General features: G+C 43.6%; 2 protein-coding genes across 11 annotated transcripts in view; one reads left to right on the forward strand and one right to left on the reverse strand.

Annotated features, from left to right (window-relative positions):
• Window positions 1–3,397, forward strand: part of LOC725294 (tyrosine-protein phosphatase 99A) — a 318,555-nt gene extending 315,158 nt beyond the window's left edge. The window contains exons 19-20 of one of the 2 annotated variants that reach the window (XM_026439116.1): window positions 7–569; window positions 694–3,397. In XM_026439116.1, the coding sequence (XP_026294901.1) occupies window positions 7–474 (468 nt within the window). In that variant the 3' untranslated portion in view covers window positions 475–569; window positions 694–3,397. The remainder of the gene's footprint in view (window positions 1–6; window positions 570–693) is intronic. The other variant, XM_026439117.1, reaches the window with a different exon arrangement.
• Window positions 3,398–9,999: 6,602 nt separating this feature from the next.
• The window catches only part of LOC408670 (Down syndrome cell adhesion molecule-like protein Dscam2), a 116,542-nt gene continuing 100,248 nt past the window's right edge, over window positions 10,000–26,293 (reverse strand). For 3 of the 9 annotated variants that reach the window (XM_016910892.2, XM_006569015.3, XM_006569018.3), the window contains 13 exons: window positions 22,364–22,512; window positions 21,967–22,121; window positions 21,026–21,201; window positions 18,772–19,077; window positions 17,013–17,309; window positions 15,885–16,020; window positions 15,668–15,795; window positions 14,277–14,705; window positions 13,753–14,037; window positions 11,904–12,190; window positions 11,144–11,396; window positions 10,938–11,028; window positions 10,000–10,858 (listed from right to left, as the gene is read on the reverse strand). In XM_016910892.2, coding sequence (XP_016766381.2) covers window positions 10,441–10,858; window positions 10,938–11,028; window positions 11,144–11,396; window positions 11,904–12,190; window positions 13,753–14,037; window positions 14,277–14,705; window positions 15,668–15,795; window positions 15,885–16,020; window positions 17,013–17,309; window positions 18,772–19,077; window positions 21,026–21,201; window positions 21,967–22,121; window positions 22,364–22,512 — 3,110 coding nt within the window. In that variant the 3' untranslated portion in view covers window positions 10,000–10,440. Of the gene's footprint in view, window positions 10,859–10,937; window positions 11,029–11,139; window positions 11,397–11,903; window positions 12,191–13,752; window positions 14,038–14,276; window positions 14,706–15,667; window positions 15,796–15,884; window positions 16,021–17,012; window positions 17,310–18,771; window positions 19,078–21,025; window positions 21,202–21,966; window positions 22,122–22,363; window positions 22,513–26,293 lie in introns of those variants that run through there. The other 6 variants (XM_006569014.3, XM_006569016.3, XM_006569017.3 and 3 more) reach the window with 5 other exon arrangements.

The raw sequence follows: 26,293 nt of genomic DNA on the forward strand, positions 1-26,293 counted from the left end.
TCCTAGGAGGATTACGCGTTGCTGTACCAATGCCTGGAAACAATGCTGTCGTCGAAAGCCCACGACGAGCCGGATCTATACTCGATGGCGAACGGCCACGTGTCGACGATAACGGATCCGGCGGACGTGGCCACCTCGTCGATGCAACACATGCAGATGGACTATTCCCCGAAATCGACGATGATCAGGGAATACGCGACGGTCGAAGTGAACTCTATGTCCGACTATTCTATCCCGATCCGAGTGGACCACTCGATGGAACCGTGCAGTAGCAGAAGCAGCGATAGCTGTATGTTCGCGCATACGGGGAACGAGCACGAGAAGAACATCGTGATGACCCATAGGAACGTAAGCTATCACAATCATCCGGGCAGTGTCTCAGTTATTGTTGACGCGAACGGTTACGTGACGAACGGCAGCATGCGTATGAGACCAGAGGGTATGGAGTCGAGCTGTAAGATGTTACCTCAATGATGCCTGCCGATCTTCGGTTGCAGTGTTTCCTCGAACCGGTCTGAGCCGCTGTAACCGATCGAGCTCCTCACTGCCCGAAGTGTAATCCTGATTCTGTGAGTATTTTTCCTCCTCCCGTTTCGTCTCCATACAAATATTCGTGCCTTGTATCGCCTTCAAAATTGTGTTACATTATTATAATTATCTCTTTTCTATTCCTCTCTATGAACTCGCGTACAGGCCACAGCGCAAGGAGTTCCAAATTGGACACGTCTTCGCACAAACGGAATAATAACGGCTATTCGATCGTGGGATCAGCCTAAAGAGGATTCTCTCTCAGTTGTACTGTAAATAATAAATCGTTAGATGTAGGCGCGCGTACGCGTACGCTCTCGAGGATGTCGGACGTCGGCGAGGGTGCGCGTACACGTGATTAATAAAAAGAAATAACGTGAGACGAGGCTTCCCGTTTCTCGGTGTCGTTGGGTGCCAAAAACAAATTTTGTTAAACGCACGCCACCATGGGGCATCCTCGTTTAACTTCGTTCATCAAGCGTGAGTGTACACACTTCTCTCGTTTTTCTTTTTTTTCTTTTTTGTATGTACATACACCGACACACGCATATATATATATATATATATATATATATATATATATACACATACCATTCGCTCGCATACGTGCACACTTACATAATCACTTACTCGCGCACACATTTACGCATACACTTACGCGACACTTCACCGGCGACCATACATCGTGTAAATACGCGTGTACGTTTAAATTTGCACGCGTAATATGCGTACTAACATGCAAGTTGGATCATTCGACCACTTCTTTACCAAAGAATCGTTTGTACTCGTTATTCTCGTTTCGTTTTCGAAGTCCTTCCCTAAAGCGGTTTTATTATTCGAGCGATCGAACAGTCGTGCACGATTTTTTTCTTGTCAAATTTGTGAATTTACGCGAAAGAAGAAGAAGACATCGAATTTCCACGATCTTTCACCCCTCTGTCTCTTCTCATCGCAGCGAATATGCAATGTCACGAGGAATTGAGGATTCAAAAAAAAAGAAAAAAAGAAAAAAAAAATGTTGTAAACGCGTCGTCGTGCCTCCATTCGATTTTCTCGAGGTTTATTACGAAATATTAATAGCGGGGGAAAACGTTTAGAGAAAAAGAAAGAAAGAAAAAAATATGGAAACAAATTATAGAGAATCATGCGAAGCGCGATGCAATCAAACTCGTTCAGAGATATTTGCGAGCATTTGTTATATACGATTAATCATGATCGATCGAGAATAATCGGTAATAAACCGTGATGAATCGTGGTTCAATCGCTGTTAAATTAACTCGATGAAAATTAGTTAACAGCTAGCGAACGTGAAATCTGTTTTTACGTGTGTACGTTTCGTGTCTGCGCGCGAGTAAGAGAAAGAGAGAATGAAAATGAAAGAGAGAAAGAGAGAGAGAGACGAGCAAACGTGATCTATCTTCCCTTCTAATTAATTAATGTCGTAATCGTATACACTTTCTAACGTGTAACATTCGAATTGAACGAAACGCGAAAGATGTATCGCAGCAAAGTTGAAGTGTAGTTAGAGTTTTCTTCATAGCGCGAAGAAAAGTTTCGTTTCCCTTGTTCGATTTTTTTTTTTTGGATTTGTCAGATCGAGCGTCGAAAATCTACGGCGACGATTATTCGAGACGTTCGATAATTAAAACGAGATTAATTTCCAATCCTCAAAAATCCCCGCTCCGGTGATATCGGAGATCTAATCTAGATCGGTATATCAACGACGATTCAGCAACTTTTATACTAATTAATTGCTGTTCAAAATCATGTGATCCAGTGAGACTACTTTTTTTTATTGTGATACAAAAGAAAAAAAAAAGGAAAAAAAAAAGAAAGAAAAAATGAAAAAGAAAGAAAGAAAAAAAAAGGAAAAACACAAACATTTGGACACTTTGTTGTAAAATTATTCTGGCCACGAGAGTTCCTTTGCAGCGCGCGCGATCATTTTTCTATCGAATCTACCATCCGTAAAGACTGTTTTTCTCACCTAAAATTCTTATATAGTCTTGTACCGTACAATTAAGACAACGTTACGTGATACGGAAACGAAAACTGCCTGTGACACCTTCGATCCATCTACTGTGCGTGTTTTTTTACCGTCTTATATATATATATATATCTATATATATACATGTATATCGTGACTAATCGTTGACGAACGATCAATCGTCCTTCGTTTTTACCTTTTACTGCTGATTAATAGATCGACGACGTGGAAGATTATTAACAAAAAAAGGAGGAGAAAAAGAAAAAAAAAACGTAAGGAAAAAATTAAAAAAAAGAAAAAAAAAGAGAGAGAGAGAGAGAAGAAGAAATTATATGTGTGTGCATGTACATATATGTAATCGTGTCCATTTTGATAAGACGTGTGTAACGTGTGTAATCCAGGATTGAACGATCTTTTTAAATTCGTCATCGGTTTTTTCAAAATGTCGTTGTCAATATAATTAACTATTTAACTATGTAAAAGCTTGCTTCTTCCTTCGGTCCGAATCGACGCGATCGAAAAATGAGGAACCAAATGTCTTTTCTTTTTTTACTAACGAAACCAGTTTATCGATATTTCATTGAAATTATTCGAAGACATTTATTCTTAAAAAAAAAAAAAAAAAAAAAAAGAAATTTAATCGCGTAACACGAATTGAAACAAAATTGGTTCAAGGATCCCGAAGGAAGATTAAAATAAAATTTAAGATTTAAGTATAGTTCGCGTGTCGGAAAGATAGGAGATAACAATTATTGAAAAATAATTGAAAATCTAAATTCGGCGAATATTTTTCTTTTTTTTTTTTTTTTCTAACTTTCGGACACGTTTCGAAGAGAAACATAATTAACGAAAAGTAATTAACGCAAAGAGAAGAGAGAGGGGTATAAGAACAATAAAAGAAAAGAGAAAAAATGATTGCACGACTACACGATGTTCGATTTCCCGATCTTTCGCTTTTCTTTTTTTTCTCCCATCTCCGCGAATATTCTTTTTTTTTTTTTTCGTCAAGAGAATTCGATCGTTAGACGTTCGTTCATGATTTTCATCGGTACAAGATCAGTCTAGTATCGTTTTCGATAGACAAAGGAACGTTGGTCGATGATTCATTCAACCGAGCGAGCATTCAACCGCTTCGAGCCTTGCGATGGAAGAAGGCTTCTGACGAATCAGAGAAACCGAGCCGACGTCCAGTTTCGAGCATCATCGGTAATTAATTCGCGGGTATTCGCCATATTCGAAGAACACTGTTCGTCTCCCTCTCGTTGAATAAACGCGGCGTGAATTATTCGAGGGAGGAAGGAAATATCTCGTATTCGCGAAAATTGATCGATAGAGAGGGAACGAATGGTGATTGATTCTCTCGCGTATGTATTATCCGTTGAAACAAAAGCATGAGATAAAAACGCGAGAAGCTCGAGCTGGACAGAAACAACACGATGTCTTCCTCCTCGTGAGCGTAGGATGGGGAGGCATCGCGAAAGTAGATAATTCCTTTGGACCGATTGAACCAGCGAATCCCTCCCTACGACGAGAAAAAGCTAAATATGTCTGTACAATACGCGAATAATAATAATAATAATATTAATAATAATAACAATAAAAGTAATAATAATAATAGTAATAATAATAATAATAATAATAGTAATAATAATATTAATAATATTAACAGTAATAATAATATTAATAATAATAATAATAATAATAGTAATAATGTAATATCGGTTCCGTTATTGTAATTAGGGATAAATTAGAACGCGAGAATAATAATATTGTTGACTCGTGCAAAGACGTGTCTGGATGCCAACTAATACACCGTATATACATATAGATATGCACATTGTACACAAAACCACGGATGCACATTGTAAAACCGATTGTAAAAGTCCATAGAGGATGAACGATGACGAGCTCACTTGTGGTCTCTTTTAGCCTCTTTTAGCGGTAAAAATGAAATTATAGCGCACCACCGAATCAACCGACTGTTGTTAAATTGAAACGAGCGAGTAAGGATCACACGACAAAACGCATAAACGTATACATATAAAGAGAGATAAAGAAAAAAAAAATATATATATATAAATATAAATATATATATATATAAATATATAAATATAAATACAAATATAAATATATAAATATATATATATATTATATTCAGATATTTATAATATGAGTGAAAAACTAAAACGCATTGTAGCTGCCGCGCGAGATACCGTAATCGGCATGCATGCACGCGCGTTTCCACGGGTGTTCTCGAGAATTGGCCGTGTGATAGTTTTGTGGGCAAAACTCGCGTGGACACCGTCATTCCAAGTCCCTCCTATCGCGGCACACGGAGGAAAATTAAAAATATAGAAGAGAAAAAAAAAAAGAAACAATCGATCGAAAAATAAAGATTTTCTTCCCTTGCATGTTGCCACGGTACCTCGTCGAATGGCATCGAATACGAATCTGTACTGTATTTTACGATAAGCACCGTAAATTCTGAATGTACCTATACGGATACAAAAGAATGATATATAAAAATGAGCAGAGAGAGAGAGAGAGAGAGAGAGAGAATGGGAGTGCGCGTGTGCGTGAGAGAGTAAATAGGAGCGTGCAACGGAGAGGGATGCGTGTATATCGATCGATCCTCGAACTTGGTATCGGTTCGATGCATCGTTTATACATATATAAATATTATACATAATTAATTCGGAGGATAACGGAGATAGGTGTGTATAGAAGAATAATTCTAGACTCTAGTCAGCATAACACAATCGACGACGCACACGTTTTTCCTTGTTCATTTTCGGTTTCCGTTCTCACATTGTCACGGGGGAGAACGCGTTTGTTCAATCATCGCGTTCCCGTCGTTGTTTCTCTGTACTCGACGCGTTCGGGTTTTTTCCACACTTAGGGACGAGTTGTAATGAAAATGCGTGGCTGCGTTTACGGCTGTTCGTTTGCTCGGAGGGGGTGCGTTGGCGCGGTGAGGGTCTCGTACGTATTGTGACGTGTTCGTTACTACGTAATCGTCGTTAATTGTTTCCTAATCTTATCTTTAATTTCTTTCCTCTTTCTTTCTTTCTTTTTCTTTTCTTTTTTCTTTTTTTTTTTGTAATTATATCTTCGCACTTTTTATCGATAATTAAAATTAATTACTTACACGTAATAAACGCTAAACCCTTATAGTCGACATTTTGCATTGGCTTTCGTTGATTTATTTTTTCGTTTCGATTCCATAAATTCGATTATATATATATATATATATAATCAAATGACGAGATCGATTGGATGAAAATCGATCGTTTCTCGAACTGACTGCAGACGCAGCCATCGAAAAAATCCGATAGAAAGAAAATACACGTTCGAGGGTAATATATATATATATTAAAAAAAAAAAAAAAAAAAAAAGGAGCGCGAAGCACGCGTATCGAAGGCCTACTACCACTAAACTTTGACACTTTGTGATCGAGGGATTTTTTTTTTTTTTTTTTTTGTTAAAGAATCGGATATGGTAACGAGCAAAGAAAAGTCGAACGCTTGATCGTACAGTCCGACCAAGAAGCCATTAGAAAATTAGCGGGTTACGAAAATATCATCGGGGAAATCATCAGTTATATATCGGTAATTTTTGGGTCGAGCATGATGTCATCACGTTATTCGTATTAGAGAATCCGCGCGCGGGGAACGTACAACGTCACACACTAAGACTGCAACAAGTAAACGAATTAAGGAAGAAAAAAAATAAAAAGAAAAAAAAAAAGAAACTACGAAGAAGAAGAAATCGCGACCGATGAAACGGTGTTTTTTACAATCATTATTGTACCAATCATTATTACGATTATCGTACGTTTCTTTTTTTTTTTTTTCAATGTGTTAATTTCCGCGGCATCGAGCCAATCGACGCGCGACATTTAAATGCAAGTATTCGCACAGGCCTACGATAAGAGAAACTCTTTATATACGTATCCATGATGTTTCACGTGTACACTAAATAAAAACACAAGCATTAATTGTCATTCAGCTAATCGACGATCGGACGACATGCGTAGCGCTCTAGAAAGAAAGAGAGAGAGAAAGAGAGAGAGAGTGATAGAGAGAATGAATGAGAGAGAGAGAGAGAGAAATGGGATAACGACACACTGAAAAGCTTTTGCCTCCTATCGTAATGACGGAAAGACTTTTCACTCGCGTTACACCACATGTGCAATTGGCCTAATTGATCACGGATCCTATTTGACCTTTCTTCCCTCGAGTCTTTAAATTTTTCATAGCACGCTATTTCCGCTACGTAATGAACGAATATCGTAATGAAACTGCGTGGAGAAAAAAAAGAAAGAAAGAAAGAAAGAAAGAAAATGAAATATCGCGAGATCGAATTTGTTAATTATTGGTTAATTTTATACGAATTTCGCGCGTACGATCAAAGCGTATAAACGATTGACCGAGCGTATATAGAAATAATTATTATTTTTTACGATAATACGACTCGTAGACGAACGTAAGAATTAAGTTCCGGGAAATCGTAATCTTTTCTAATCGATAATTTTTATCTTGGGATAATGGGATTAACGCAAGTCAATTGCGAATTAGTTTCACAATTCGAAGAGGAAATTGTGCCGCAGTTACATTACGATTAGCACGCTAACTTTTCAATTCGACATAGTACAAAAAAGTTGAAACAACTCGACGAACAAATAATGCGTACATATAATTTGGAGAACAACTAGAAACTCGAACGATTAAATTTGCGAGAACGATTCGTTTATTAATTTCATAGATACGAGTACGAGATTCCGGTTGTTGTCGATCACGAATTTCTTTAATAATAAAATGCGCCGACTTAGTGAAATGCACGAGAAGAGAAGAAGAAAAAAAAAAGGAAAAAAAAAGAAAAAGAAAAGAAGAAAACAAAAAAAACACGCGTATGTCCTTTCATCGTAAACAATATCTTGACCAATTAAATACTAAGCTAGCATGGATGTAATAACTCACACTGAGATAAATGTTAACCAGTTACCTGCGTAATACTCAATGTTAAGTGTCGAACTGATGCTCGTTCAGATTTTCTCGACGACTGTCCTCGCTCGTGTGAAAACTCACGATTTTCTTTCTTCCATTTTGCGCGAAAAAGAGAAAAAAAAAAAAGAAAAAAAAGAGAAAAAAAGACGAAAAAAAGAAAACGAAACATTGCCAACGACTGTCTGCCAATCATCGTTTACGCGAATTTTTTAACGAACGAAAAATGATATAAAAAATGATACGAACGGAACAAAAAACGAGAAAGAAAACGAAAGAAGGAGAGAAAAAAAAAAAAAAAAAAGAAAGTGAAAAGAGACATTCCACGCCCATTTTTTTAGACGATCAACGAAAAACGAAACATTGTTTGACTGCCATATACGTATTTTTATGATAATTTTATAGACGTGAAAACGGGGTGGGCCGAACGATCAGGCACCATTCCGCGTTCGATACAATCTATCACGATTCGAGTGAAGTAGTTTCCGTTTTTTCTATATGCGACTTTTCTTGTAATCTATCCTGGTGAAAAAAAAAAGAGAGAGAGAGAAAAAAAGAAGAAGAAGAAGAAGGAGAAGAAGAAGGGAAAAAAAGAAAAAAATGCAACTACACGACACACACACGTATTACGATACGCGAACAAATTATTGTCACAGCTAATATGTGTGTATTTTTTTCTTTGTTGTATACGTATCCGCCGTGTAGAAGAGTAGCATACCCCCGCTCCAGCTCCCCACCCCTTCTCTGATGCGATCATTGTTGCAATCGATATCCCACAAGTATGTTGTAGTAATATACACTTCTTACTATCGAAAATAATCTTGAGTTTTTTTTTCATTACATCGACACAAATCACGCTAGTACATCGATATTTTCTTTTCTTTTCTTTCTTTTTTTTTTTTTTCTTTTTTTCGTTCGCCATTTAATTTATTTTGCATTTATCAACAGTAGATTATAGATTATCAGGAACTCTTCTCGATGTTTGCTTGGATTCTTTTTTTTTCTTTTTCTTTTTTTTTTTTTTATAGTAAGAATATCGATTTAAAATTTTTCATCGTTATCTATGGTAAATGTTCTTAAAGGAAAATTCTTACGATTCTCATCCCGTTGTTGCGTTTGTTATTTCGTATGCTTTTCGATTTGGAGCGATGATTTATAATTTCAATCGAAGCAAAAACGTAGATCTAAGAAATAATTTCTTTCAGTATAAAAATAAAAGACTCTCTGTTAAGATTTTTAATTAATAGATTGGTAAAAAAAAATGAAAGTTCAAATCAGATACCGGAATCGTCTTTCGAGCGCGTAAAGAATAGATAAGGAGAGGAAATAATAGGAGAAAGATAGAGATAGGATAAAAATATTGAAATCAACGCCATCTTCAGAGTGCCGCAAACGAAACATACGTAAAAAAGGATAAAAAATAATTGAAAGAAGATAGAGATAGGATAAGAATTAACTATCAACGCCATCTCTTGAGAAATACCAAAAACATTTATTCAAAGGATAAAGAAGAATAAGAATCGACAATTAACGCCATCTATCGAGTCCCAAAGAAAAATATTTTCAAATAAGACTCGGAAGATGGCGCTGATAGCCAATTCTGACTATTTCTATCTCTTTTCTATTATTCTCTATCCTTTTCACGCGTGTTTCGTTTGCGGCACTCTGAAGATGGCGCTGATTTCAATATTTTTACCCTATCTCTATCTTTCTCTTACTATTTCTTTTCCTTGTTTATCTTGTTCCTGCCGCGTAATCACAAGCATTACATTTAAATGACCATATTTTTATCGTTTTTTCTTTCTCAAAACTACTAAAAAATATATATATACATATCTTAGTATTTAATGTAAAAAAATATAACGTTCTCAGCTTTAAAATATATTTTTAAAACGAATTTGCAAAACATAGTACATCTTAATGATGCGCTTCGAATGTTTAAGTCTCTTTATTAAATGGAAAATTCAAGTTCATACAGTAATTTTTACTGTATAATTTTTTTAAGAAGAATCGAATCGATATCAAACAGATATAAAATCGGTAAAACACATTCGAACGTATCGTTTATCGATCAGGAAGACAAACGCAACGATTCTGTCTCCAGACAGAATCGAATTTCTGTCCCGTAGAAACACGACTGACGCGCAACTGATAAGCGTTGGTAATTAAGCTGATTGACGTCTCGTTTATGACCGCGTCTATGGCCACAAATTGTCATTTTAACGAATCACTGTCCTCGCCAGGATGGAATAGCGATCGATCGGTTCGAATTTCCAAATTCGCTTCGATGTTATCTATTCGATCGCCGCTCGTAACGAAGTACCACCATCAATTGTTGATGAATTTAAACTTGAAATCGATAAACTCCGTTGACATTTATGTAAAATAACACGGAATAATAATGTTCCTCGATATACGATTTCATACGTATACGCGTATGGGAGATAAGGTTGACGAAAAAAAATCACTCAAGGGTTAGCTTCTTTTCCGGTTTTTCTTACAAAAATACCTCTTTATTGTAAATGGATCGTCGACGGTAGTTACACGGAAAGACCAGTCATCCATCCACAGAGAAGCGTTGGGGGATCCCGACAATCTCATCGGCGAGGAAATTTTCATTCTGCGTTTCATATTTTTTTTTTTTTTTTTTTTTTTTTACATTTTTGCTTTTTTGAATTAACACTCATCATGCTTTGGCATCTTTATTATTTTACTGTGTCTGTGTGTCTGTATGTACGTGCGTGTATCTGTGTTCCTTATGCGATATATCGTTTCATTTTTTTTTTTTTTCTTTACTCGTTTCGTTTTAGCGCTTCGTTTTTTCATTTCGTTTCATTTCGTTTCGTTTCGTTTCGTTTCGTTTCGTTTTCGTTTCATTTTTATTATTTCTTTTTTTTTCTTCGAATATTTGATCAACACACTTAGACAGTGATAGTGAAGTCTTTAGATGATTTGGAGAGCGAGTTAGAAGGGAAACCCGTCCTCTTCCTGTGGAGCTTCAGCTTCATGTCGATATCGCACTCGGCCTCGCTGGTCTCGTGCGCGTCCGTGAAACCTGTCGGCGGTTTCAGTTCCAACGTAGACAGCTCGCTGCCCCAGTCCTCTTCCCTCCTTGCCATTCTGGACGATCCGGGTTCCTCCAGCAGGCACAACGACTCTACCGACTTCCTCGGGCTCGGATCTTTGCCCAGCCGATCGCAGGACCCAGGCCTCCCAGGCTGACTCGGCGACGCTCCCCTCGAATACGAATGCATCCCGGATTCCGAGAGCTTCATCACGGGGCGCAGTATCCCCGGCACTCGACCGTCCATCCCCATGTCGGCCGTTGCTCCTTGATTCCTGCGAATCAACCAAGGGAATGGATATCGGCCTCGATAATCGTTTTCCAATCTGTATCGTTTTTCGAACGGAGGGTTACCTTTGCTTCTCGAGCCTCGGGAAAGTCTTCCTCTCAGAAATTGGTGACGGCTCGGTTGATGTACTTGATTCGTGCGTGTGGTACAGCACATCTAGAAGGTGCACGCGAGACACGTGGATGCGAGAAACGTGATGCGTTAGTGGCGGCTTGGATGACGTTTTAAGGCTGTTGCCGGCGTCGACACAGAAAATCGAATACTAACTTACTATGATGAACCGGCCTCGGGACCAGGGCTAGTCGCTGCTCCCTCTGCCCGATCGAATTCGGCCCCGGGGAACGCGTCATTATCGACGCCGGCCCGGAGTCGTCCAGGTGGTTCGAGGACTCGGTCCGACTGCTGGTACCGACCTCCGTGTCGCTGTCCGAGCCCAGGGTGTCGTACTCCTCCGATTCCGATTTGAACGACTTCGACTTCCGCCTCGCCCTGCCTCGCACCTTCGTGTACTGCTCCATGTCGCACTGAAACGTGTGTCAAAGTTGATCATACTTCTCTCTTTTTCTCCTCCCACCCACCTATCCACCCACTTTCTTCAATTTCCCCGCTCGAAATCGAAAAATTAGATTTCGAAGTTATTATCACTTTCCCGAAGCATCCCTTCATCGAGATTCATCCCGGTGTATCGTATCGGTAACGAGTTTTCCCCGACCTCGGAGAGTCGTTTACTTTCGGGACGAGCGAGTCTCGAAGCAAGACACATCGACGGAGGGAAGTCGCCTTACGTTTATACGCGAGATCGTATCGTGCTTTCATCTCTCGCGGGATATACACGTTTATGGTGTGTGTGCGCGTGTGTAGAAGCGATACATCACATCGACTCGATCCTTTTCTTCGACGCGACGAAGATATATTTCTTTGCCGCACGACGGAAGGAAGGAAGGAAGGAAAGGTCTTTTTCGATCGATTAAATTACACCGTTGCGTGTTGCGACGGTTTATCGTTCAACGTTGCTATGTATGTACTCGTACCTGATTGCCTTGCAGCATGGTTTCGCTGCGTTCGTAGTAGAACGCCTGTCGCATCGGGTTCGCCGACAGGTTTTCCTGCTCGGGCAGATTGAAGGTGGCGTACGGATAAATGTCTTCGGAATATTCGGGTATTCTTTCCAGGGCGCTCACCTCGCGACAGGGCGACTGTTGCCCCGGCTTCCTCACGGTCGCGTAGTACTCTTCCCTCTGCTCCATGTTGTGCTTGTTCTCCAGCGCCGCCTGGGTTTGCGAGCTCGGATCGTTCGCTCTCCCCGACCGTTCCGCGTCTGCAATCAACGCGATTCGCTCGTGAGTGAGCGACAACAACGCGATCTACACGCGGCTATAGAAATCTCGAGAATCGAAAGAGAGATATATCCCGACGCTAAACCGTTTCTAAACCGTTTTTCCGAACGATTCGAACCGGAACACTGTTACCACCATCATTTTATCGTCGTTATTGGCATCACCGAAGAGAAATTCGAGCCAGGCTTTCATCGTCTACCGTTCAAAGTGTTTGAAAGCGAACAAAGGACTAGCGTCGATTAAACTTGTAACAACACTTACGTCGAAAAGGAATCGCGGTTATCTCGTAAGTGCATAGCACCTGCCATCTATCGAGCATGGAGAGGAGATCAAATTTTCGCCGGAGAGGAGATTACCCGGCGAAAACGAGGCGGATGGAATTCGACGATCGAGAAACTTGTCGTCGTGTCGCGTTCCACTAATAGTGGTCGCGTAAATATTTACCGGGGATCGTTCCACGCATGCCGGGAGGGGAACGATCGTAGCGCGTTACCGTCAACAACCGGTTGATATAATTGCGCGAAACGCGCGTGGAAATGCCTCGTTCGCCGGTGCTTTTAATTAATGGAATAGCACGAGCTCGAGCTCGTGGCTCGGGTTGCGATTGGATAAGTGGTCGGTCGAGTAAAAAGTCGCGTTCGTGGAGGAAAGAAACGAAGGAATGGCCGAGAAGGAGGGACGGAACGAAAGGAATCAATTTTAGCCAGGTTGATAGCGATATCTCGCCACCCCTCGAAGAGTGCACGGTAATTGGAGCACGATATCGCGACGTTTAGCTACTCGATAACGACGAGTGGCACGAGTGTGGCGCCGGCACGCTCTTCCGCCTTAATGCAAATTACCGCCATCGTTGAAATCCTATCCTGCCCCTCTCGATATCCTTTCGTCTCCCCTTTTCGAGGTTCCTCGAAATGAACGCTTCGAAATCCAGATCCAGTTGGGCCAATGTCCTTTGATCAATCTTCGATTTTATGCCACTATGATTCGATCGAGGGAATTGGAGAGTTTGGCGGAGTGGAGTGGTCGATCGTTGAATCAGAAATGCAATCTTAGTAGGGTCGAAAAGCATAGTTTGCGATTGGACGGGCAAAGGCGAGAATACACGTCGGGTGAATTTCGTTATAGAGAGGTGGCGTGCGATTCCGATACAACGCGGAATTATGATTTCCGCCGTGCGCACTCGTATATTATATATATATGTTTAAATATAGGCAATTAGAATCGTTAATTGAACATCGATTCGATGGTTCTTTGTTTGATACCGCTTGTTTCAATACAATACGAGATACACATCCGCCGGCGATTTTAATTATATGTACGGTTATTTGAGCACAAGCGATAACGATAACGCGGAAACGAATTTTCGGGAATATTTTCCCGATCCCAATGGTTCGTAGAAGCGTTGTAAAAAAATAAACGTTCGATAAACGTTCGGACGAGGAGATTCTTTGGCGGCACATTCCAGAAATCGATTCGATTACACTTTATCCTTAATATCGTACCTTTAATATCGTAATATTGAATAACAAAGCGGAGGACTTACGTGTTTTCAAGCAAAAGCAGACGCCAGCCACCGTGAGGAACACGGCCAGAAGCGAGATGACGCTAGGCGCGAGCACGTGGGCGTCGAAAAGAAGGGAGGTCTCCTCGGTCTCGGGCGGGTGCTCGTCGTGTATTCGATTACTGCCGGTCGGCGACAACGTGGTGAACAGGTATTCGGCCTGCGTCGAGCCCGCGTTATTGTACGCGGTGACACGGAGCTCGTATTTGGTGCCGCTGTCCAGATTCACTATGGAGAATCTCGATTGTGGTTGCACGTTATTCGAAACTGCAACAGAATTAGGGTCGTTGCGTGAAACAGACCGCGACGACGCGTTGGGGGTGGGGGTGAGGGGGGGAAATATCCCGGGGACAATTTTCCGTTCGAGGCTTTCGAGATTTTTTACACGTTTTACCGCAAATATTTTCCTCTGCCTTTTCGGATCGATCGATCGACGAGGAAAGCAAAAAGAGGAAAAAATTGAAACTATTCGAGGGAATCGAATCCGAATATCGAACGAGACTTACAGAGCAACCAATCACCGGGTAACCTCCTGTACTCGACCACAAAATAGAGCAAAGGGCAGCCCCCGTCCTGCCACGAGTTCAACTCCAACGTAACGAACGTTTGATTCGCTTTGATCAACTGATGCTTGATGGGCGGGATCGGTTTCGTCCCGTTCGTCTTCGCCGTCTCGATCTTGCTCGCGCTTCCGCTACCGATCCTGTTGAACGCCGCCAACGTGAACTGGTACCTGGTCCCGCACTGCAACCCCTCCAGAAGATGCGTGTTCGCCTTCCTATCGATCATCACTTCCTCCCACTCGGAGAACTCGCGACGATAGGCCAACAGGAATCCCTTGATGGGGGCGCCACCATTGTCGCCCTGTTTCCATTGCAGTTGGACAGCGTCCGTTGTGGTGCCGGTTGCGAGCAAAGTCGGCGGAGTTGGAGGCACTGCGCACGATTAACAAGATTAACTTTCGACTGATTATTAATCGCGAGGAACGATTCGTTTCGAACGAGGGAAGAAGAAGCTTGGTGGTCGAGAATTTTCAAAGTCTCCGGATAGAGACTTGAAATTTTACTTCTACGTACTTTTCTTTCTTTTTCCAGAAACTATCTAACAACACGATCACGCGAATTCGAACGAAATCGTATGATGTTTTACGCAACGAGAGAACAGCGGCGTTTCACGAACGAATTTTCAACCGTGGCCGAATTATGCAGGATAATTGTGCGACCGCCGCAACGAAAAAACGATTTGGTTTTTGCAACTTTTAACGAACCCTGTTTCACCCCGTCGCTGACAAGCTTTTCCACCCCCCTTCTGGCCCCTTCCCGTTCATTACCGAGATAATATCCACGCGATGCGCGCGAAAAGGGATTGAAAATTTCGCAGAGAAGGACACCGTTCCGTGTCCTGTCGTCGAGTTTTCGACCCGTTGACCCGATTCCCTTCCCCATCGCGGTTACTCGCGCGGTATTATTCGTTTCTATCGAGAACAACGTTTACCGACGACGCGTTGGTAAGCCTTTTACGCGAGCGAAGAATTTTAAATCGAATCGAATGGAATCGCGGGGATAAAGAAAAAAAAAAAAAACAATTTCATCGAAAGTTAATCCTTAACCAATAACTGAAATTGAGTCTGTGGGACGCGAGCCCGATCTTTAAACCTCCATGAAATACAACTTCATAGAGAGCACTAGTCAGTCGATCGATAGCATTAACAACTAGCTTTCACAAGAGATAAAAATATATGCAACGAATGTAGAATTTTCAAAAAAAAAAAAAAGAAAAAGAAAAAAATCCGTGTCCTTTATCGAATAACAGGAAAATTATTGCCAAAGGATCCCAAGGGACGAAGAATCCCGACCCCGGGATCTTATTCTCTCCCAAACGACCGAGTTCCACGTACCTTGTACTTGAAGCGTGTACACGATTTCATCGGAACCGAGGGAATTCTTCACGTGGCAGGAATAGTTGCCCTCGTGAGTTCTCTGCACGTTCCTCAACGTCAACGCGTTGTCCGCCCCGATGTCCGACCTGTCGTGAAAAACCCTGATGTGATCAACACGCCCGCGTTATGTATATATATATATCTCTCTCTCGTATTCCTCTCTCCATCCACTTACTTCTGCTGCAACTTGACGTCGCCTCGACGCCATTCCACCGTGGGACGTGGAATACCGACGGCGAGACAGGCCATATTGACGTCCACCCTCCAAGGCACTACGAGCGGCACTCCGAACGATATTATAGCTGCTGGAACTAATTAAAAGTCCCGGTTATCCTTGCTCTTCGTTAAACTTCCTCCAGCTATGATCCGTGTTTGAGTTCACTTTCCAAACTTCCCCCGTCCGCCCCCCTCTCCCCTTCACTTTGTTTCTCTCGAATCGTGTATATATATATATATATATATATATATATATTATATGTATATAATATGGCGTAGGAGGGGGGGAAGGAGATCGTATTCGACGAAAAACGAAACTCGCGCACAGATTTCTATTAACGACGACGCGTGTGAGAGAGTTATGGATTAAAATGCATAATTCTCTGCGCTAACTATATATATATATAGTATATGTTGGAGCTGGTCGATCAACTTTCACGAACTCCGTCGAACTCAAACGCAAAGAATCGCGGGAGCAGGGTCGATTAAATATCCCATGCATACGGAACGAGATTGCGAGCGAGTGCCTGCAACGTTTATCGAGAAATCTTGTTCTTTTAAGAGCGAACTTGTGAAAAGTATACTGTAGAGAAGAATATCTTATTGTATCGACGTTAATTAACGATGGTCGATCATCGGTCAATCGATCGATATTTGTTGGTTAATCGATGCGAAATATTCCAATTACTCCATCATTAATACTATATATATCTAAGTTTCTTCTACGTAAGCTTCATTCACTGCATTCTAAGGCTTGTACGCTCTATTAAATACATTGTCTCCTTTCGTTCGTGTAAAATCGATGCTCGGAAAGATCCGTCGTGGATTCGCATCGATACGAAACCACGATTGCGCGGTTTCATTCCTCCGGAGAGTGGCGAATTTTTCATAAAACTTGCACGTTTCATTGGCCCAATTTCCCCGCGCATTCACCGCGCGATCGTTGGCGAATCGAGCCGTTGGAAATCGATTCCTCGGGGAGGGAATAGCGAGGAAGGGAATAGGGGAGGAAGAGAAAGAGTGAGGGAGGGGGAAGAAAACGTTTTCCTTTCCCCGAGGAAAGTTTGGCCGAGGGAAGATGGCTTACCGGTATTGCTCAGTTGAAGTTTGATGACCGGAGTTCTAGGTCCTTGCCCTATTTTGGTAGAGGCCGTAACCCAGGCCTCGTAGGACTCGCGCTGCTTCAGCCCGGTCGCCTCGTGGTGCAGGTTCTGCGCAGGCAGCGAGCTCTTAATGGTCTTCACCTCCTGGCCCTGGTCCAACACCCGGATATGGACGGTGTACTTGGTGAGAATGCCGTTCGGTCGCCGCGGTGGCAGCCAAGATATCACCACCGCGTCCTCGTTACTGGTCACGGCCTTCACGCGCTCGGGCGCGTCCGGAACTAAGGCAGGGAGGCGAGTAGCTGGCTTCCGAATACGGAGCGGAAGAAATGGACGAAAGTCGAGAAACGCTCGCTCATTAATCGATCGTCGATGGGGGAGGAGGGGGAGGAAGGAAGGTCGTTCCCCTCGTCTTTAATTTTGGAAAAAGCCAAATTCGATCGTGGAGAATAAATATATAAAATGAAACGGTATTTCGTGGATTTATTACCCTCTCCTTGCGGTTAAATCCGATAGAATTTTACGAGGGATACGTTATTTCCACTACATTCGCGTTACCAGCCAGGTGGATCGTTCGTTCCTTTATCCCTCCTCGAATCGTGATTTTTACCTCGCGATACACTTGGTCACTGTCGCGGCAAATGACCAAGGCAAAAAGCTTTGCCGAGCTTTATCACCGTCCACCGACCTTTCCTCCTCCGTTATTCAACCTATTATCCCAGAGAATACAAAAATTATTACCTACATCCCTCATAACTTTGCCCTCTGGCAAAACTTTCCCTCTATTTATCGCTTGGTTGGCGCGCGATTAAAAAATCTCTCGCTCGACGAATCCACTCGGGCTGAATATCTGTCGTTGACAGGGCGCGTCCGGGGCCCAGCCCTTTTCTTTGCGACACGCGAAATTTCACGGCGTTTCGTTTGCCGAGCGTTATTACGAGTTTCGCGATAACGCGAAATACAATTATTTCGCGACCCATTTTCGGGAATTTCCGCGGAATTTCAGGGGCCGCGTGCAACGTGTGCAGCTGCGTTTAATGGAAAAGCTAGTCGAGTTTCCACGGCGAGGGGGGCGCGATTGCCGTCGTCGCTCCTCTGGATATAACGTTACTTCAAAGGAGCGGCAAAGTTTCCATCATTGACTCTTTGGTCCACGTTTCCACGCTCTCGTTAAGCAGCGGCATTCCCCCAAATTCACGCGCCCACCCCCGCTGTAAAGCGCACCCGTTCCCACTCTCGAGACATCTTTGAAGAGAAATTTTCCATCGTACGTGACGCAACTTTCCGCTCTCTTTTGGAATCGAAAATACTGGTTGAATGATAATATCATAAAAACGTAAAAAAAAGTCCTTCTCTGATCGATTCCCGAGTTCTAATTTCGAGAAATTTTCGATAATTTAACTCGACAATTTTTTCGCATCGATATCGGAACCCATAAAGCACGGATAGCCCATTAACGTTTCGATAATCCCGACTTACGTCCACGATCCCCTAACAACCCTCCGATCTGCGGGCCAAAACGACAAACTGGCCGACGATCTCGTGGACATATTGACCTATCGAAACATCAACAGCACGGCTCGTCGTAAAGCATCTCTCTCTCTCTCTCTCTCTCTCTCTCTCTCTCTCTTCCGATCCCACGGACGCGTGGAAAATTTACTTCTGTTTGCCCGTGGCTGTCGCTCGTTTGTCTTGCGCAGAGGGAGAGGAAACTCGACACGCGGGGGCGAGCAAATGGTTTACCAGTTTCTTCGGTGGTGCAGGATACAGGGCTGCTCGTGACACCCTCCCCGGCCCTGGTGTAGGCGAGCACCTGCACCGTGTAATTGGTGTACGGGCTAAGTCCGTGCAGAACCGTGCTCAATGCATGGCTGATTTTCGTCTCTCTGCCCGCCTGCTGCTCCAGAACCGCGCTGCCCGCCTCGTACAGCAACTTGTACCCCTGCACGACCCCGTGAACTTTGTCGGAAGGCGGCGGCTTCCAGGTCACCTGGATGTTCTGCCCGGTCAGGGCGGCGCACGCCACGTTCTGCGGCGAGGCGCTTGGAACTGCGTCGTGCAAATTCGTCGTGATCAGGGGATGAAAATTAAGCTTTATCGTGGGGAAGGAAGGAAGGAGAGAGGGAGAGGGAAGAAAAGGGAAAGAGAATGGGTGGGATGGGGAAATGACGGTGTCCGTGGAAATTCGAGCGGGGGCGGGAGTGACGAGACGGGAGTCTGGTTACCGATGCGCGCCACGGCGAATGGCGCGACTAGGGAGTTTTCAGTTTCGAGAGGAAATTCGAGGACAAAGAGAGGAGAGGTAAACTGGTGTCGAGTGGATTGTTTTTGCGTTGCTGATTGGAAGGCTAGAATCCCCCCGAGTGAGTGGCAACTTCTTGAACCGAGGAGTGGAGGAGCGATCGATCTGTCTTCGCTTTTGCTCGTTATTCGAAAACGCGTTGTGTGTCGTTGCGCCACGATGTTTGCCACGAGTGGGTGGGCGGGGAGGGGAGTCGACCGTCTCGTTAACAGCGATCGGAACGCCGATCTTCTTCCACCGGGTCGAGTGTCGAACGGGGGCAAAAGCGCGGCACGCGTGTCGCGCAAAATGGATCCATCGCGGTTTCCGCGGAACGCGAAAGGCTATTCCTCTTCCTCGAGAGGAAACTCGTTCGACGGTTATCCGTCTCGAGTTCCCCCCGCCAACGAGCAAAGCGGGCAGGGAAAATGGGAACGCGACCGCCGAGCATTTCCGCTTTCCTCTCGAGTAAACTCGCGCCACCGAACTTTATTCTTGTTCGAATATATATATATATGTGTGTGTGTGTGTGTGTATAACTGTCGAAGCGTTGTTACAAATTTTCTTTTTTCTCTCCCTTTTTCTCTTTACGCGCGAATGGAACGGATGGAGACAGGATTATCGTCGAACGACGCCCTTGTTGGAAAATGTGTTTCGACTGTTTCCTCGAGTGTTGGCAAAGGAAACCGCGCAATTAAGCCGCGCCATTGTTTCGAGCGGAACGGACCACGGGAATCGCGCGAGCGTTCAACGGATTTCATGCATCGCGGCCATTCCCCGCTAAACTCGTCCAAACTCGATGCTCGACTCGATGTTGTGGAGGAATGTTTCGCGACCTGGACATCTCTATCCGTCGCGAATTAATCGATCCTTGCGACAACTTTACGACACACTTTATTGCGTCCTTCGAAAACGGGTCTGTAAACCGCACCGGTTATCTCAACGACTGAGAATCTTAGGAAAAGGAAAAGAGAGGAAGAGGGATATTAGAATTTTTCGCGGATTCGAATAGAAAGTGGAGCGACAACTCGACTCGAAATATTTTCGATCAACGGTCTCGAAAAAGGTCTGAAATTCGATCGGTTTCCAAAAACGAAACAATTTGTTTATTTGTTTGTTTGTTTTCTTTTTTCTTCTTTTTTTTTTAATCCTCTGAACAGATTTCGTTGGGTGAAACTCAACAAGTTAGAACAACGAGTCATCCGATTAAAAAATAGAGATATGTCGGTTAACGAGCCCCGACTTGCGAGATGTACCGTGCACGGAAATTTTTTTAATCCCCTTTCTCTCGCGTTGTTGCAGATTTTTACATGTAAAACTGCACCCTGTGAAAATTAATTTCGCAGCGAGGCACGAATCTCTGGCCTCATCAGCGCTCGAGAATGCGCCGCATCTCGTCCCATATTACTTCGAATACCGCTGAAATCTCCGATTATCCTTTATATTCCTCGAGAATATAATTGTTTCATTCGATAATACTTCTCATTTAACGGAGAGTTTAGATCGAATTCTAAAGGCAAAGAAGTTGTTGCTCCACTTTCTGTCGCATTGCATAAGAGAATAAGTTCTTTTTTTTTTAATTATTAATTAACCATGGAATCGAAATAATTTAACAGATTTGCAATTTAATCGAGAAATTAATTCAAAAAATTTTCGAAAGAAAAAAAAAGAGAAACACAAAAGAGAAGAGAAATAACCTTGATGTCGTTCGCTCACCGTCTTCGAGAGTCTGCACCGTGACCGGGTCAGATCCTGGACCGTCTCCTTTATTATTGAACGCCTTCACCACGATGCTATATTGGGTGTACTTTCGAAGTCCGGTTAGCCTGTAGGAGCCATCCCCGTTCTCCGTGATTCCCACTCTGGTGATGTTCACCGATTGATCATTCCCACTGAAATAAAGCCACGATCAGTGTTTCTCCGGGCGGAAAGATAAAGCGCGAAAAGGAACTCGCGACGATACTTAAACCGATCCCGTGGAAATTGGAGCGAAAAATAGTCTCCTGATTTCCCCCTCCACGTTTCTCCCCTCCTCGATAATCGTACATATATATATATATATATACAATCCATTCCAATCCGATATCAAATTTCCTTTCCTGGAGGAAAGGAAGGGCGCGTTTCCGCCCCTCGCCTAACGAACCGGCGCGCGCGATTCTTCGCGAATTATAATCGAGAATCCCAAGAATCCCAACGAGGGCCAAGAGAATCGGAGAAATTCCATCGTTTCGGGACGGTTAACGATGAATTTTATTCGAAATCCGTCTTGTCCTTCCCTCCCTCTCTCCCCGACCGAGATTATCAAAGTTTCCTCCGGCAAAATCCTCCTCGAGATTCGTTACACGGCGAAATTGGCCTCATCGTTCGTATAACCCGATTTAATAATCGTAAGTACAACGAGGGACAGACGTCGGCGAGAGACGGAATTGGACACGGCCCCGTTTAAAAGGAGGAAGGAGAAACGTTCGCGAAACATCTGTTACGAGACAAAAGCGCGGCGATTATCCGCGAGTCGTGTCTCCTTATCGTAGACGCGGAATCGCCGCGATAATCGGGCAAGACACGATCAGGTCTTCTTCTCCCATGCTGCTAAATTCTACGGTCTTCGAGTGTGCTTTGGAAACTATTCTAAACAGCCGTTAAACGGATAACGATACCCTAGATTGGCGTAGCTGATGGTGTATCCGAGAAGTTCGCCATTCCACAGGGATCGATCGGGTGGTTGCCAGGTGACCTTCACTTGCTGCGGTCCTAAGGGTTCGGCGATAACGTGTCTGGGCGATCCACCGGGAATCTCGCCGTCGGTCTGGGCCTGTTGTCGTTGCCGTTGTTGTCGTCCAATCGTTGCGGTCGATCGTGCAGGAAACGAGGATCGAAGAGTGAAAGGAGAAACGTTCGACGCGTTAAACGAAATGGCGGAGAATCGTGCGCTATCGTTATTATTAACGAATATATTATAATAAGATGGATAAGTGATATAATGATAATTTTCTTATTTTTTTTTTCTTTCTTTTTTTTTTTTTGAGATATGCTGAAATGTTTTTTGATACTGACATGAAGGATGTCGCTTGGCGCTGATGTTCCAAGATGATTTTCCGCTAGCACCCGAAAGTGGTAGGAGGTCGCCGGTTTTAGGGGCGACACCAGCGCGACCGTGTTGTCCCCCGCCACCATCTTCTGCGTGTTGTGCTCATGCCACACGTCTTTCCAGCAAAAGGCAACGACAACGCTTAGAGGGCTTGTGTGCATCGTTGATCGCTAAGGTAATCGACGAATTTACGAACCGCTACGACTTTCGCGCGTACCCCCGCCGCCTTACTCCCCGAGGCGGTTACCCTCAAATGCCACCACAATTTCAAATGCTCCACGTTATACGTGTGTAAGAGGATCTGTCGACGACGGTTAAAGCGTCTTAAAGCCAGTTTCGCAGTTCTTACTTACGTACGGTTACGAGAGAATTCGAGAAAAGGAGAAGCGAAGATCGCGTTTCTTCGTCGATGACCTTTCCAAACTTTCCAGATGAAAGTTTATCAGAAATCAATTTAAACTGTGTTACGTGTCCGTGTTTAACGCCTTGTTGTTGCTTATATTCGGGGCGAAACTTCTTTGCCAAAGCTTCCGCACTTTAAAGGGAAACTTTGGAAAAATAAACTTTTCACGGAAGGCTATCAAGGCCGCGAACGTTTCCTCCTCTTCGTCGTCTTCATAGGCGAGAACCGACCAACTTTGCCTTCCCGGCTTTATCATTGGCTCGAAAGCGACGAGGATTCGCGAGGGGCGGCGGCACGTAAGGCGGCGTCGAGAAACGAGGTTAACCGGCGTCGAGAGAATTAGTTTTACCACCGATAATCGGTGGCCGGACCGATAGAGTAGCAGAGTAATCCGCCTCGAAGCTGAACTCGAAAAATCGAACGTGCGAACGTGTACAGGAGATCGATGGGAGGCAGAGTGGGGGGAGAAAAAAGAGAGCAAAGGTGAGCGATGGTACGCAAGGTTTTCCAAAGTTTTAAAACAAGTTAATCAAATGTATCCCGCTGCGAGTGAGCAGAAATAAAAAATAAAAAATAAAAAATAAAATAAAAAAATAAATAAAAAGCGCAAGTGCGTTTTTTTATCACGTGCCCTCGATGCTCGTTCATACGTGTAAAAAATTCACCGCTATCACGCTTTGCTCGGGAAACAAAAGGGAAAATGAAAGAGAAAGAGAGGAAGAGGGGTGGAGGAAGAAAATCGAAATTAAACGCGTGTATATTTAATTTCAATCCCGTGGCCCGCGTAAAGAGAAGAAAAATATTATATACATATACATATATATATATATATACATCGATCGATCGCGTATGAATCGAAGAACGATCGCACGTTCGTCAACGATCGATACAACGATCGGGGCTGATATGGCGGGAAAAAGGAATCCGGGCGGTGATAGCGGATATATAACCGAGTCGGTGCTTGCCCTGAGAACGTGTTTCACGCGCGTTCACACCACGACACCTCGCTGTGTCCTTCCATGTGTTAAGTTCGATAATTTAGCGGTGGCCACCCGATTCGAGTCGATTAGGCGTAAATGAGGACATCCGAAGTTAACGAGGGAGCTGGGATCCTGAGGGGGAGGAGGGGGCTGGTTAAGCGGCGAAAGAGAGGGAGGAAGGGAGGAGGGGTGGGTATCGCGTGGGGTTGATGCTCCCTTTCAAAGAGAAGTTTCCCAACTGGTGGAGAAAATAAAAGCACGAGACAGAGCGGAGAGAAGAAGCACGGCGTCGACTTCGCGGGCAAACTTCGACTTCCTTTTCGTGGCACGCTTTTATGAAAACCCTGACCCACCCCTCTTTTTCTCTCTCTCTTTCTCTCTAAACTCCGCTCGATATAGCGCACCCCTTTCGACCTGACTCTGGTCGCGCCGTTCTCGAAAGAAACGAAAGAAAAAAAAAAAAAGAAAGAAAGAAAAAAAAACGGGTCATTCCACGCGACGTAATTAAATATCGTGAAATAATATCGTGAAATACAGGTCCAGTTCGACGACAATACGTTTGATTCGAGCATCGGCTAAAACTCGGTGACGGCTTTCACGAAAATTGAAAAACTTTCTCCCGAACCCGGAGGACCATTGCGAGGAGAAAGAAGCTGCGAGCCAAGAGCAAAGAAGCCAACGACGCTTCGAAATTAATTTTTCCATTAAAATGTAAAAACCGAGGGCGGGATCGCTTTCGAATTGGCTCGTTTTCCAGGGAGAGTGGCAAGGGATGGTTTATTATTTCGTTTCGGCCGAAAGTTGGTCTGCCTGCCCTTTTCGATCGAAAAGTCGCGGAGGAAGGAAGGAATTGTGCGCGATGTCTGTCCAATCAGCGAGTGAAAGAAACGGAGCAGCGATCACGGTGCCACGATCACCGGCTTCGGATTGATTATATATTGTTTGCCATATTGCGCTATAATTTCATTCCCCCGATTGGCTTCGGAGCCAGCCGGCCAGGCTATTGATTAAACTTGAGATCCAGCCTGACAGTCCAATAATGGAGTCTTAATGTGGCATCGTCGAGATATTACGAATCAAACTCCTTCCGACGTCCGGTTGCTTCGTAATGAAAACGACGATCCGTTGCGGATGGAAAGCAATTAAAATATAGGCAAGAAGGCAGACGGACCGAGGAAGTTTTTCGTGTAAACAAAAGGAATCCAAAATGAGAAATACTGTCGTGGACGATAATGAATTTCTCTTTACGAAAAGAATCGATACATTCTCGCGAAATCTCCTCCACGATTTTCCAACGAAAATTCGCAAGGAGAATTTCGAAACGAACTCTTGAAGTTTCTCTCCTGGATATTGCCCTCGAAATATCCAAAAAATCTACAAGGATATTTTGCCTGGTGGCGGACTTTGTCGCACGGAGGGATCGATCGAAAGGTTCGCACAGCGTTTCTCAAATTTCACCGAGGAGGAGGGGATGCAGGACTCGAGTTTCGCGATCGATTAAGAAAGAACGCGTCGGAGACGTGGACGGAATCGATTCGTGAAGAACGGTGTGGTGAAAAAAAAATAGAAGAAAAAAAAGGACGTCGAATCGAGAAGAAAATAGCAGCGGTGAAAAATAACGAAGACGTTTTGGAAAGTGATAGGAATAACGTCTGTGGCACGTTCCCCACGGAAATCGTTATGAGCGAGCGAAACGACATCGGCAGAGGAATCGAGGAATCGCCGTAAGATGGATCTTAGCGACGCGATGGATAACACCGTCACAAGCGGTATAAAGCTCGCTATTTGAATTCCAAAGAATCTTTTTCAAAGAGAGTCCTTTTCCTGGCGCAGATGTCAAAGCGATAAATCATCCGCCTCTATAAAGATTCCGTTATCTTTATCGGGTAGCAGGAATAGGTTACGATTCTCGGGATCGATCCCTTATCCGAAATTAATTTACTTCCCAGTCTGGGAAGGTAGGTTTCGATCCAATCTTTCATATTTTTTTTCCGATCACGCGAGTTTCCACGACATTGAACGCGAACGAGATGAAAAATGACCAAGCTTGAGAAACGCTGTGTTCGTGAAAAGGAGCCGATGTAACGTTGCCAAACTTTGCCGAACTCTGTTCCCTGGACCAAACAACGTATCTATTTCCTTCGTAGGCGTGTCTGGTTTCATCGCGTTACGAGGCACGTAGGAGCCAACAGCTGCGTGAAACGATCGAGCATTCGTATTAAAAAGTAATCATCGACGTCGGGGGGCGAAGCAATATCTTTGACACGACGTACTCGATACGTACTGTACCGGGAAATAATATTCCGCGAATCTCTCTTGTCTCCATTATCAAAATGGCGGTTCGCAAGTAGGCTAACTCTGGAAAAGCCTGCAAGAGTTATATAATAGAAATAACAAGGCTGCTGAAAACGAGGAAAGAGACGAAAGTCGGTCACGCCATTCGACGAATTCAACCGTGATGATCGCGCTACGCTGACTCTCGACTCGAAATCGGTCTCGGCCCAACATCCGCC

Source organism: Apis mellifera, linkage group LG2, assembly GCF_003254395.2.
Source record: "Apis mellifera strain DH4 linkage group LG2, Amel_HAv3.1, whole genome shotgun sequence".
In the NCBI taxonomy this organism is placed as follows: domain Eukaryota; kingdom Metazoa; phylum Arthropoda; class Insecta; order Hymenoptera; family Apidae; genus Apis; species Apis mellifera.